General features: G+C 42.3%; 1 protein-coding gene across 1 annotated transcript in view; it reads right to left on the minus strand.

Annotated features, from left to right (window-relative positions):
- nptx2a (neuronal pentraxin 2a) overlaps positions 1 to 15,133 on the minus strand; it is a gene marked incomplete at both ends in the record, with an annotated part of 49,099 nt that overhangs the window by 6,526 nt on the left and 27,440 nt on the right. Inside the window, one exon of the mRNA XM_084070809.1 lies at positions 1,107 to 1,286. Coding sequence (XP_083926935.1) covers positions 1,107 to 1,286 — 180 coding nt within the window. The remainder of the gene's footprint in view (positions 1 to 1,106; positions 1,287 to 15,133) is intronic.

The raw sequence follows: 15,133 nt of genomic DNA on the forward strand, positions 1-15,133 counted from the left end.
TGGGGTTAATCAAAGACCAGACCATTGTGCTGGTGTCCAACTTGTAGATATCATTAGTCAATCTAGTCCATCCAGTCAGCTGGGCCAATCCTCCATGGATAAACATGACCTTCTCCAAGACACAGGCTGAGGGGTAGTAGTACCTCCCCTCTGGAACAGTCCCAGAAACCCTGGGTGTCAACCATCTGTGGGTGTCGACATCAAATGCATAAAGCACATTGCAGTACTCCCCTCCCCAGTGTCCTCCCCAGATGTAGACGGTATCTTCTACCAGTACAGCTGTGTATCCATCACGCATGGAAGGACGTTCTCCTCTTCCAGGTGTCGCTGACGTCAACTTACTCCAGCGCAAAGACACTGTGTTGAAGACATGCACATCAATTTGGACAATGTCCTTCTTGCTGTCCCCAAAAAAGGAGTACAGCTTCTGCTCACTCACTACTACAGCAGCAGCGAGTATACCTTTCTTTGGAGCTCCCTTCAGGTGCAGTGTCCACCGTAACATTTCAACAGTAAAAAGGTTGATGTAAGAATATTGGCTTCAGTACTGCTCTGTACAGGAATACACAGCTATTGGTGCGCGCTGTCACTTATATTGTTATACAGCGGCACACATGTGGTGCAAAGCTTGGCCAATCCATGAGGCTTGCTGTTTGGGTTGGCCAATCAGGTTAGCCGATGCCGCTCTCCTAATATGACGTCATGATCACTATAGTGTGGAGGTTTCTTTTTTGGGGGGGAATAAAACTCATGCCAGAGGTTTTATTTTGAAAAACGCTGAGTAACTCAGTGGAGCTGAGTAACTCCAATGAAGGACGAGGACACTCACCCGAGTCCAGTGACGCCACTCACAAGCGGCCGGGACAAGCAGGTCAAAAGTTGTGGACAAAAAATAGAAACATGGTTTCTATTTTTTTTCTAATATTCACCAATCAGAAACATACATTAAAAATCAACATCATCATATTACTTTCTTTCTTTTGTACACATATGCACGCGCACGCGCACGCGCGCGCACACGCACGCGCGCGCACACGCACACGCACACACACACACACACACACACACACACACACACACACACACACACACACACACACACACACCTGCTCCTGTCCCAGGATGATGACTCCTCCAGGTTTGATGGGGTGCCAGGGTGCCAGGTTGTCTCCGGTGCCCAGCCTCTCCCCGTCCTGGTAGGCCTCCCAGAAGCCGTCCCTGGTGGTCCAGGTGATGCAGATGTGGTGCCACCGCCCGTCACTCACCGACAGAGGCAGCTGGGCCACCTAGGGGGGGGGGACAACAACAGAGTGACAGGATCAGGTGTGTGTGTGTGTGTGTGTGTGTGTGTGTGTGTGTGTGTGTGTGTGTGTGTGTGTGTTAAAATAATCATGTGAACTGTGGACCCCCACTTGGAATTGTAGTCATTACATACTGTGTAGTTTGACTCGGCTCCGCAGATAAACATTAAAGGTAGGGTAAGTGATATTTTTTGGTTAAAACAAAAAGTATTTTGTTAAAAGGTTAAAGCACTATATTCTGATAGTAATCATTGCTATAGAGTGTTTGTTCAGTAACAGATGTCTCCCTGTCTCTCCAGCTCTTTAATAAACAGAAAATACATTTTTCGGTAGGTGTCAAAATCTCAGCCAATCAGGTGAAAGTACCCATTTTTAAGCTTAATTTATATAGTGTTCCAGTTCCAATTTTGTCTGCTCATTTCTTAGTGTCATCACTTCCAATTTCATTTGTTTAATCTATATCCTGATTGAGTTCTCTGTCCTGGTTGGATAAAATTGGAAATGAAACTGAAACTGAAACGAAAATGCATTTTCTGTTTAATAAAGAGGTGGAGAGACAAGGAGACTCCTGTTACTGAACAAACACTCTATAGCAATGAGTACTATCAGAATATAGAGCTATTTAACAATTATTTTAACCAACGCAAATCACTTACCCTACCTTTAAATAGAGGGAATAGTAATAGAGGCCTAAGAAATGGATGTAGAGTGGTCCAAGTACAGCTGCAACTCATGTCTGTTTTGCTAAGAATAAGACTAAGAACGAGTGCTTAATTAATACTTAATTAATATAATAATAATTAATTAATTACAGTCATTAACACATTGACTGCCGTGGACGTAATATTACGTCATCTCAAATCCAACGCTTGACTGACAATGACGTAATAATACGTCATTGTCATCTGGTGTTTTTAGTGAATATACACTAGAGGGCGCTCTTCGCAACCTATGAATGCTACTTTGACCTCCAGAAAAAGGACTTAAAGGAGCTACACCATGAATTTAAAAAAAAATAATAATATTTGATATCATATTGTTTATGTCCCTCAAACGTTTTTCAAAAGGTTTGAGCCTAAAGCAAGCCTCAGATATACTCATTCCAACTAACTTCTCTCTGGCTTATAAAGCACTTTCACCTGCAATACCACATTGTCCTGTTTGGCACGGGGCGCTATTGAGCCAGTTTGTATGCATGTCATGTCCTGGTTCTGTGTGGAAAAAGTAAAAAAATAATAATAAGAAAAAATTTAAAATAAAAATAAAAATGAAAAACATTTTTTTTTTTTTTTTTTTTTTTTTGGTTAGAACTGAAAAACGGGAGGAATTGTTCCCAGACGTGACGTAGGGTGGGGGAACAAATCTGACGGACTGTTTTCAGACCAATTTACATAAAAAACACAGATAGCCTATGAAAGCCTGCATGCTCGAAGTCGGGTATTTGTTGGAACAGAAGAGAGGTGGGGGAGACCAAAAACACACAAAAATGAAGAAAAAGTTAAAATTCATGGTGTAGACCCTTTAAAAAAAAAAAATCCCCCGGTACACTGCAGATTTATAAAAATACGTTTATCTTCTTTTCCCAGATTGCGTTTTTGATGAAAACAACCTATATTCAACTGTCGATAACTACAGAACGGACGGTCGTGGTTACAATGGGGGATTTTTTTCCGGTGGAAAGGAGAGATGCTCGATTTTCCACGAGACATCGTTTGTTTACATCCGCATCGAAAAATATAATTATGTGGATCGTCAAAAAGACTCAAAATAAGGTCAAACCGCTCGCAGTGGCGGATGAATTAATTAATTAATTAATACCTGGCAGAATGTGTTAACAGTGGTGGAAAGTAAGTGTGTGCATTTATACAAGTATTGTACTTCAGTACAATTGTAATCATTGCTTAGTACTGGCGGAGTGGAAGAGTACTTCTTGCAGTACTTCCATCACTGGTGGTTGGTTAGACACATAACGCACCGAGGTGACGATTAGACAGGCTCCACAGGGACCGGCGCTCTGCAGAGGTTTTCACCGGATGAGTCGGTCGGTGACACATTAGATTACCCAGGTGACATGGTGACATCAATGCATGGAACAGCCTTCAAAGCCCCGCGGGGAGCAACAGTTCACCGCTCTCTCTTCTCTCTTCTCTCTCTGTCTCTCTCTCTCTCACACGCTCCTGTGCTTTGTTCCGCAGATCAAAAGGAAAAACAGCTGCGTTTACTCCAGTCCCACCGATGACATCAACATCCACAGAGGATGCAGCGCACGCATGCAGCACAGGGAGGGAGGGGGGGGGGATACGGTACGAGTGAATAGGACTCGTTTTTATTTTTAATCTACACCTTCTTCAGGCCAAGGACCCCTTATGAGAGAAAGAGATGAAGCAGCGCGACCCCCCCATTACATATTGTATACAATTGTGTACAAAATTAAGGTCCCGGCCCCCTGATCTACACTGTCTGTCGGGAAGAAACCTTGTATCACCATATTTCAACTTTGTTTTTTGTGTGAATTAATGCCCTACTTTGTCGCACAACAGTGTCATGCAAAAGTGCATGGCAAAAATAGCTGATATACAAGACAGTTTTATAGACATACAAGTATTAGTTAGCAACAGTATTAGTATATATTGTTGCTGTCGAGGCAGACACCTCTTATCTCCTATTCTAACTTTTTCCGTTTTTTTTTTTTGTAAATCGACGCCCTACATGATCATAACTACCTTTGTTTACATCCGGGTTGAAAAAAAAACATCGGTGGATCCTCAAAAAGACTCAAAATAAGGTAAAACCGCTGGCAGCGGCAGATGAATGAATTAATAAATGGCAGTGAATGTGTTAATCTACATCATTACTACATGCTGTCCTTGCTATAGAGCTGCGTCTCAGAAACGCGATGCGGCGAAAGGAGTCGGGGGAAGCGTCATACGAGATGAAAGGGAAAAGCTCAAGACAAACATGGGAGTTATTATCCCATTCAATCCGGGAACGCATCTGTGCCATTTTAGATGTATTTGGCTATATTCAAAAATAGCAGATCTACAAGCTCATAGCGCGGCACCGAGTGCCGCACTATGAGCTTGTAGATCTGCTATTTTTGAAAGATCTTGAAAATGTGCACAAATCTTTGAAGATATATATTTTTAAAGAGAACATTTGTAACTCAAATCTTTGCTTCTGCAAGGGGATCCCCGGAACAAAACATTTTGAGATGGGGGTCCGGTGTCAGATACAAAAATGTTTTCTAAATCCTAACAGTATGTTGCTACATGCAATGGTGCTCCAACTTCTTCATGTCAAGGACCCCAAAAATTATATGTATTTGGACGAGGACCCCCCATCTCAAAATATGTTGTTCTAGGGACCCCCCAGAAGGACAGATCAGAGTTTAAAATATTCGCTTTAAACATATTAGATTCAAATTTTTGCACACATTTAAAAAAAAAAAAAAAAAAAAAAAAAGTGCAGATCTACAAGCTCTGAGCTTGCAGATCTGCTATTTTTGAATAGCCAAAGGAATCTTCAAATGACACAGTTTCCGTTCCCGGTCTTAATGGATTAAGAGCCTCCTAACCATGGGGCCTGCTGGTGGCATCTGGAAGATGCTGAGTGTGGATGAACCAGGAGGCCCTGTATATATACTCTCCTGTCTGTATGATGCCTCACAGCGCTGAACCACCATCAGTGACTAACGGCTGCGGCAGAGACTTCAAAAGAAAGTCTCTGTTCTGTTTTTTTTGTCCCCTCCAGCCTGCCGAAAGAAACCAAATAAGTTCTCATAGCAGACGGAATGGTTTGATCCTGGATTTGGAGCCTCATCTTACCTCACTCATACATGATACAAGCAAGTGAAGCCTTTGTGTGGTATAACGCTGTGCAGACATGTGTGTGCTAACAACCACCTGGTGCCTGATCAATGGAGTTTGTCTATGAGACTACAGAAGTAATTTCTTCGTCTGTACGCGTATGTCTGCGCTTTAAACGGCACTACTATGGATGAGGAGAAAGACATATACAGACGTACACGTATCCCAGTGGTGTTAAGTACTGTACTCAAGTACAGTTTTGAGGTATTTTTTACTGTACTGGAGCATTTCCAATTTCCGGTACTTTTACTTCTACTCCACACTCAAAGATAAATATTGTACTTTTTACTCCACTAAAATTAAAACTTTAGTTACTAGTTAATTTGTGGATTTTAATTATTAATACAAAACATACAGTATAACCACTTCAGCCCTATATACATTTCGGCCATTTGAAAATAGCCGATCTACAAGCTCACAATGCGTCGCGATGTGACACATTGTGAGCTTGTAGATCTGCTATTTTCAAAAGATGTTTTTGAAAACCTGGAAAAACTTGGGTCAATATGCATAATGAGTACTTTTACTTTTGGTACTTTAAGTACATTTTGATACAAATACTTTTGTTCTTTTTCTCAAGTACATTTTGACTTACAGACTTTTATTTGTAACATAATATTTCTACATTGCAGTATTGATACTTTTACCTAAGTAAAAAATGTGAGTACTTTTTCCACCACTGCAGGTATCCCCCTTTTCTATATGACATGGAATGCATCCTAATGGTTCATGTTCAACTTGTCTCTGCAGAGAGAACAGACTACAGACTTAGTATAGCCTGAATACAACAGCCCTGCAGCATGTGTGAGTGCACACACGTGCGTAGCTCCCTGTTCCATTTGGGTTCCGACTTCAAATTATAATTAATTTCACCGGTGCCTGATCAATGAACTACTACAAAGACATATATACCTGTACATGGAGCTTTACTAGTACCCAGATCAGCCCTCCATTTGGACATCCACAATGGAATTAAACGATCACTTAGCCTGGATAAAGTGACCTAATAAAGTGACACATGTCTACAAATCATTCAATTAATGCAGCAAGTTCATATTAAGCATGAATAGATCAAATATAGCTCCGTCTACAGCTGCAGCTATGGCTATAAATCAACAAATATGCCCGCAAAGTCAGTCAAACTTAATCGATGGACACATCAAATAGGTTCACGCATCATTGTGTTCACACCTTGTAGACCTAACAGTGTGACAACAAAGCCCTGATACGTGATTGGCATAATCCTGTATGCACAATACAATGAAAACAGCCCCTCCAAACATTGCAGTTTGAGAACAGTGAGGCAGATTGAAGACCTCACATCAAAGCCGCCCCCATCTTACCCTTGCCCTGTTCAAGGCCTCCCTCAAAACCCACCTTTTCAGACTCGCTTTCCCACCTATAGCGTAATTCAATTCCCCCTTTCTGCCTTTTAATGTTCATGTTTTTCTTTGCTTAGTTTTTAGACTTTGAACTAGTTATTGATACTTTGAGTATCAATAAAAGCTCTATATAAATTGCAGTGGTGTAAATTAACTAAGTACATTCACTCAAGTACTGTACTTAAGTAAAATGTTGAGGTATTTTTTACTTTACTGGAGTATTTCCAATTTTCAGTACTTTTACTTCTACTCCACATCTCAGAGGCAAATACAATTATTTGAAAACTTTAGTTACTAGTTACTTTGCAGATATAAATGATCATATTATAAAACGTATACATTAACCACTTTAGCCCTATTTTATACCTAGGCTATTTGAAAATAGCCGATCTACAAGCTCACAACGCGTCGCATCGCGACGCGTTGTGAGCTTGTAGATCTGCTATTTTCAAACATTTTAGTACGTTCACTTTTGGTACTTTCAGTATTTTGATGCCAATACCTTGGTACTTTTACTCAAGTAACATTTTGAACACAGGCCTTTTACTTGTAACAGAGTATTGTTATATTGTGGTATTGCCACTATTACTTAAGTAAAATATCTGAGTATACTTCTTCCACCACTGATAAATTGCATATATTATTATCATTATAAGTCCCAACACTCTTGCAATAAGGCGGCACAAAGAGATGCTCCGTTCCATCCCGGAGGATTTGTCCACAGGTGCATATAGCTGGCGGCGTTCTGGAAAGGAAAGGAGTGGAAGTGGGCCGGGCGCCTTCACGTATATCCACCTACTACCTCTGGGAACCAGGTGATTGCGTCATGGGAGAAGATCTACCACGCTGGGAATGGACCCTGCTGACCCTGCCTGCGGTCTGAGGTCTGGGGTCTGGGGTCTGGGGTCGGCTGCTTCACATCGACCATGAAGAAGAAGGAGTGTGGCCTGGCAGACAGACAGCGCAGCATGCCAATGTGGTGAGCCTGAGCAGACTGGCAAACACATAATCACCACCTGTATACCCTGTGTATACAGACCACCTTCACAACCAGTGGTGGAAAGTAACTAAGTACATTTACTCAAGTACTGTACTCAAGTACACTTTTGACTGAGGTATTTGTACTTTACTTGAGTATTTCCAATTTCCAATACGTTTACTTGTAGCCTACTCCACTATCTCAGAGGCAAATGTTGTACTTTTACTTCACTACAATTATTTGAAAACTTTAGTTACTACTTTGTAGATTTTGATTATTATTATTACAAAACATACAATAACCACTTCAACCCTATATACATGTTGGCCATCTGAAAATAGCAGTTCTACATACTCACAATAGCAGATCCACAAGCTCGTAGTGCTTGTAGATCTGCTATTTTCAAAAGATCGTTATACATTTGAAATCTTGTGAAATGGGACATTCTGCATAACGAGTACTTTCTACTTTTGGTACTTTATGTACATGTGAACATGCCAATACCTTTGTACTTTTACTCAAGTACATTTTTAAATCCGGACTTTTACTTGTAACTGAGTATTTCTGCATTGCAGTATTGATACTTTTACTTAAGTGCCCAGGGGCGTGGCTGCACGACACTGACTTGGACATTTTAGGAAATAAGTATAACAACTATAACAGCATTTTAAAGTGTGTGTGTGAGAGAGAGAGAGAGAGAGAGAGAGAGAGAGAGAGAGAGAGAGAGAGAGAGAGAGAGAGAGAGAGAGAGAGAGAGAGAGAGAGAGAGAGAGGGTGGGGGGCTTGCATCAGCACACTAGATATAACGTATAAAGGTGACACTTGTTTCATTTGTGGACAGAGCACGCTGCCTTTATTCCCTCTGGACACAAGATGTAACTTTGTTGTCAAAGTCCTCTTTTTTTTAAAGTTTAGAATATAACTGTAATCTCAGCTATAATAACAACACGTCACGTACACGGCGACCAGAAGAGTGCAACGGTCACACAATCAGTCACAGCCATGGAAAGAAACAATTACGTCCAGCCCACAGGCCACCTATAAGAGCTGAATGTTGTGCAGGTTAGACTCGCATGAATGGATGTTTTTTTTGTTCTGTTCTTATTTCTACAGCGGCACTATTATCCACAAGAACCATCCAGACATCCTCCTCCTCTGACCTAAAGGTTAAACGTGGTAGAAAAAGTACTTGTTTTTTGGTTCACTTTAAGTAAAAGTATCAATACTGCAATGTAGACATACTCTGTTACAAGTGAAAGTCCAGAATTCAAAATGTACTTGAGTAAAAGCGCAAAAGTATTGGTATCAAAATGTACCAAAACTAGAAAGTACTCATTATGCAGAATATTCCCATTTCGCAAAGGTACAAAATGCATAATAATCTTTTGAAAATAGACGATCTACAAGCTGACAATGCGTCGCATCGCGACGCATTGTCAGCTTGTAGATCTGCTGATCTATTTTCAAATGGCCCGAAATGCATATATGGCTGAAGTGGTTTTGTAATAATAATCAAAATCTACGAGAGAGAGAGAGCGAGAGCGCGCGAGAGAGAGAGAGAGAGAGAGAGAGAGAGAGAGAGAGAGAGAGAGAGAGAGAGAGAGAGAGAGAGAGAGAGAGAGAGAGAAAGAGAGAGAGAGAGAGAAATATATATATAGAGAGAGAGGGGGGGGGTAGGTAGGCAGGTAGATGTCTGTCTGTCTGTCTGTCTGTCTGTCTGTCTGTCTGTCTGTCTGTCTGTCGAGTAGTGTCGAGAGTATTGGCTCATGACTCGTTCCAAATCGGCTACGGTAACTAAAATGAAACTCAGCCAACAATGATTGATTATATACAACACACACAGTGTAGATTTATTTATAAATCACGGTTAGACTCATACAGTAGCTGCGGGCAGGCTGGCAGGCAGGCAGGCGCTGCGAACTCTGCAAACACATGGGGCTCTAACCCTCTTCAAAGCACACGCATGCCTGAGAGAGGTCAATACTAGAGAGGAAAAAAATAAAACCCCGCTTGAAATCAATAGTCACAGAGATGTGTTGTATATTACGTATGCATAGCAGTTGTGAAATATATTGATAAAAATAATCCCTGCATCAATCCAGCTAAGACATGGGGCTTTCACGCGCAGCGGAGCCATCTCTATGCGAGAAAAAAACAGCAACCGTATGCATTTCAAACGCACTAATCCTGAGAGATTTCAGCTTGTCATCTTTCTGGAAAATCTACATCTGGGAGATTTACTAAAGATTTATGCGTCAGAACACGCTAGTTGCCAAAAGAACAAACAAAAGAGTCAATGCAAAGACTTCCCATCAGTGTTGGAAGAAGTACTCAGTTTTTTTTTTTTTTTTTTTTACTTTTACTTAAAGGACAACTTTGTTTTTTTACAACCAAGGTTTATATTTTAGCTTGTAATTAAAGTAAATAAAAGATGAGTGTTCTTTTTTTTTCATTTACTGCTTTCTAAAGTTTTAGCAATTCTTGCGACCTTTTTTACAGTGTGGGCGGGGGCATTCTGTCCGGTGGCTAAATATGTATTTTTTACACAATAAAAAAGGTCCTGTGGTCTTTGATGGCCAGATGTGAGTTATTGAGGGCTGTAAGAGCTACTGTAAATAATAATAAAGAAAACGCCTGGTTATTGTGTAAAAAAAAGACATATTTAGCCACCGGACAGAATGCCCCAGCCCACTGTAAAAACGATTGCGAAAATTGCTAAAACTATAGAAAGCAGTACATTAAAAAATGTTAACACTCATCTTTTATTTACTTTAATTACAATCTAAAACCTAAACCTTGGTTGTAAAAAAAATAAGTTGTCCTTTAAGTGAAAGTAGCAAATTGTACAATGGTGACATATAGGCTACTCTGTTACAAGAGTCCTGTATTGAAGATTTTACTAAAGTACCGAAGTATTGCATAATGCAATTATGCAACATCTTTCAAAAATAGCACATCTGCTGCATGTTGCCACAAAGGACAAGGAAAATCCATCCAACTTATTAGCGCTGTTTCCTGATAAATGAATGAGCTCGTCTCTGTCAACGGAGACTTGCACGGATGTTACACGAAAATTGGTGACCGATGCCTTGCGGTCTGTGGTGATTGCATAATCATTCCATTCAATGGGTCACCACTTTTGGTGTGCCACATGGCTGAGCGTATATTACAGGTCTTGTTTTTATTACATTAATGTGTTGCACATCATGGCAGAGATTGAGAGAAGACAGAGAGGTTGCCCTTTAGTACGGTTGTGTATGTATTCACATTATTTTTGGATTTGTTGGGTGAAAAAAGTAGGAGAACGTCAATGTAAATTAGCCTTGGTGAATTCCGGGACAGCCCCACAACACTCCGGTAGGCTGCAATCTTTTTATGTTCATACCAATCTTCCTCGCAGAGCGGTTTTAATCGTCGGTAATGCAAAAATAATAAAAAGTTACTTTTCTCAGAAGGTAATCCTGTAACATACGGAATACTTTTTAATGGCCGTATTAACATAACAAGTTACTTTTAAAAGTACCAACACTTGTAATGGAGTAAATTACATTAGCATAAAGTATTGATACTCAAGTAAAGTAACTTCTAGATACTTTCCACTACTGCCTTCCATGAGAGCAGAGCCCCTTCCAGCACTAAATCCCTGACAATGCAACGTCAACAAGGAAAGTTTGTCTGAAGCGGAACTTGAACGTGCTTTATGGGGGAAACGGGGGAGTTGTGAGACTCCAACACAAACCAAATGATCTGAAAAGACAAACAGTGAGAGTCTTTGTCTTGTTTGGGATTCGAGGACGATCGGTGTGGATGATCATTCATAATCCCTCTCTGCGTAGTAAAGCTTCAATATACAATATTATACAATACACCCCGTGGTATTGACAACAATAGATGTAAGGAAATACAATATGTACAAACTGTGCTACCCCTCCCCCCCTCTCTCTCTCCTATCTATTTCTCTCCCTCTCTTTCTCCCCCCTCTCTCTGGTCTCTTTCTTTTTCACCCTCTCACCCTTCTCTCTTATCTATTCCCCCCTCTCTCTCTAATTTAATTTCTAAATGCTTTATCAGCAAGATAAAACATATTTTACATTACCAAAGCATACATATAATAACAAGTCATAACATTACGTATACAGTAATCTCTCAAGAACAGATTCAGAGCTGCGCTTGAATCTGTCGGGAGCCCCGTTGAGAACCTATGCACGTTGGCCTACAAGTGGGCGGGCCTTCAGATCAGGAAGCAGGCCGTGCTTTACCCAATCAAATGTAGGGGGCGGGATTTACATCTGTGCGCTCGCTTCCTACCGGAAACAAACCGAAACTCATTTAACAATAGCGTCCTCAAAGCCGAAAAAACACGCAAAGTTAGTAACATTTTAAGTTGCTCTTTCATCATAGAAACAAGTGGGCTTACAACCAAAACGATCCGTGTTCTTTGGGAGAAGTGGTGTTAGTGTTCCGTGGAGAAATACTGTTAGTGGGAATGAAAACATAGGCGCACCACCGGAAGTGAAGGGCTGAGGGCAGACCAAAACCCCGGTTTCCAGTTGGCATAGTTCTACTTAATCACTCCTCCCAGAGTCAAATCAAAGGTAAAAAAAACTGCTGAGGGCGCTCTTTTTCCTTTTTTTTTGACGACGGGTTCCCAGATTGCGTATACAGAGACAGCAAGTGAATAACCATCATCCTAACAATAATGAATAACAAGCAATATAGTGATAATGATATTTTTCTCTCTGTCCCCCCTCTCTTATCTCTTTCCCCCTCTCCCCTTTCTCTTGTCCCTCTATCCCTCTCCTCCTCTCCCTCATTTCTTCCCCATCTCTCTCTCTCTCAACATGCAGAGCCATATTACCAACATGAACAATGAAGGCCCCAGTGTGGCTCGTTACTGCGTGCCTGTGAGCACATGATTATACACATGCATGTGTGCTACATACATATCATAATCACTTTCTCTCTCTCTCTCTCTCTCTCTCCCCCTCTTCTCCACCCCCCCCTCTCCCTCTCTCTCTCTCTCTCTCTCTCTTGGCTTTCTTTCTTCCCCCATCATCATCATCCCTGACACTGTAACACTTCCTCTCTTCTTCTCTCTTTCTCTCTCTCCGATGCACTCATTCACCTCCTTCTTTCCCTGGATCTCCCTCAGCCCTGTTCCCCTGTACCTCCTCATCCCCCTCTCCTCCCCCGCCCCCCCGCTTCCTCCATCTTCCTCTCATCAGTATTAGGAACATGTCTAATGTGTGGTGTAACATGACAGTGGAGCGGAGCTGCCTCCATGTAAACACAGAACTAATGAACAGCTCGGTCAGTGAGCCTCAAATGCACGTAATGTGGAATCGGTCGGATCAGCAGTGTGACATACTGTTACGCGTGCGTGATGTTTGCCCCAGAAAAAGGGACTCTTTCCTTGCATTCTAGTGATTGAGAACTGCCACTCTACCTGAGAGGCAGAGACAGGGAGTGATAAGATGAAATATATATATTTTTTACAGTTGTGTTTATTGAGCACCATGTTTGTACGGCCGCACTAATCTGAGTTCCCAAAAGTTTTCGCCAGCTCTCACATACAAACGGGAGTGGCGAGGAGCTTCTGGGCCAGAGCCCTGGTATTTGTGGGCGGGATGTAACTTACGCTCAGAATCTGAGCGGACACGCCTCTTACCGGTGTGAGAGCTGTGCAACTCGTCTAAAAAGTCTGACGAGAGGCAAACAGCAGTACACAACAATGGCGGCCGCACTTTCTCAAGGGGAAATTGCTTCCCATCGCTCCTATTTACATGCAACACCCACTGCATGTGGATCCCGCCCCCTTTTTTTCATTGGCTGTTGATTTGAATCACAACGCAGTGGCCGCGCCCCTGCTGTCCAAGCTCCGACGCAATGCCTCCCACACTATGGCCGCACCAACCGACACATCCCCACACACCACCAGACCGTGTGGTCTAGTGCCGCGTAGAACGGCCGGCCTGATGCCACGGGCCCACGCCCCCACAGCCCCGCAGGAGGAGACCCACGGCCACGGCAGACCCAACTTTAGTGAGGTCATCACCTCCCTGATCCACTGTTTAAAGGACGGCGGAGCTTTATCGCTTTCCAATTTACAAGAATCGATAAGATGATTCTAATGAGGTGGAACAGCTTGCTGTAAGCGCTTCCTCCGCGCACCTTGACCTCAGCGGGAGGAAAAAGTTTGGAACTTTGGTGGTGACGCACGTACTATGTCAACCTTTGCTCTAAACTATTCCCCTTCTGTCTCAGCCGGGCGAAGGCAAGATGATCAATAATGGTCTATCTATATCTACACAGCCATGTTGATATCTGACCCGTTGTTCTGCTTTCTTTCTTTCTTTCTTTCTTTCTCTATCTCTTTCCACCTTTCTTTGAAAGTGCAGTGATGGAGCTTTTACCACACACAAACAGTGTCACCCACTTTTTATCTTTTTATTTTTATGCACCTGTAAATAAAGCTGAGTTGCCTTATCGATTTAAGAGGCCATTGGCCGGCCGCATGCTCTCCTGTCCTCCGCCTTGCAGGGTGAGCATGACGGGGGAGCCAAAGCACAAAGACTGCCTCCTCCAAGGAAACACAGTGTGAAGAATCAAATCACATTATAAGTGACACTGAGTTGACAAAGTGACGTTGACACCGTTTTCATTTTGATGGACGACTTTAGCTGTTTATAAAAAAAACTACACCATACCCGTGGGGGGATATGCGCACATGATCTGGCAACCCGGGAGCCAGCGAACACAAAAACGCTAATAAACAGCACAGATGGTAAGGGTCAATGGCTGTGTGCAAATTCAGATCAATTGCTCCAGCCACTGAGGAGAACTGGGCAGAACAATTTTGGCCTCACCATGACACCACGCACCCATGCACTACAGAGGTTTGTCAAATTATAGGAGGAAGACTTGCCTGGTTCTATTCCCCGGCCGACCGTGTCATCTGTATACTAATGTCTCTGACAGCACCACTGCCTTAGCGTTGTTGTTGTTAGTAGGAATAACATGTAACTAACAAAGATGTCCGGCAAAAGATCAGCACAAGCCATCGGCCCACGCAAAGCGAAAAACCGAGGTGGTCAAGCTAGGCCACATCACCAGATCCTCAGGCCCTGCAAAGACCGTTCTGCAAGGCACCGTTCAAGTTGGCAGGAGACGAGGGAGACAAAAGAAAAAGATGGGAAGATAACATGGCAGAATGGACTCACTTGAAAGTGAAAAGTGAGGCAATGTGAGCTGCCGAGGACAGAGAGGGATGGAGAGAGTCATGGCATGGCAGTGGTTCTCAATCTTTTCAGTCCGGGACCCCCCAAAATAATCATTTTCGAACTGGGGACCCCCACCCTGACAAGCAGCAGTTCCACAGATACATATTGTGAAAATAGCAGATCTACAAGCTCACAACGCCTCGCGTTGCGAGGCGTTGTGAGCTTGTAGATCTGCTATTTTTGCCTCATATTATTTGACAATTTGGCCAGTTACTATACCAATATAGTTATTTTAATTTTTTAGGTACTAAAAAGGTCTTAAAAGTCCTTAAAATGTCATTTCACCGTCATCTGGAGACCCCCCCCCAAAAAAAAAAAATCATGT

This window comes from Gymnoscopelus microlampas (assembly GCF_963454915.1).
Source record: "Gymnoscopelus microlampas genome assembly, chromosome: 11".
NCBI lineage: Eukaryota > Metazoa > Chordata > Actinopteri > Myctophiformes > Myctophidae > Gymnoscopelus > Gymnoscopelus microlampas.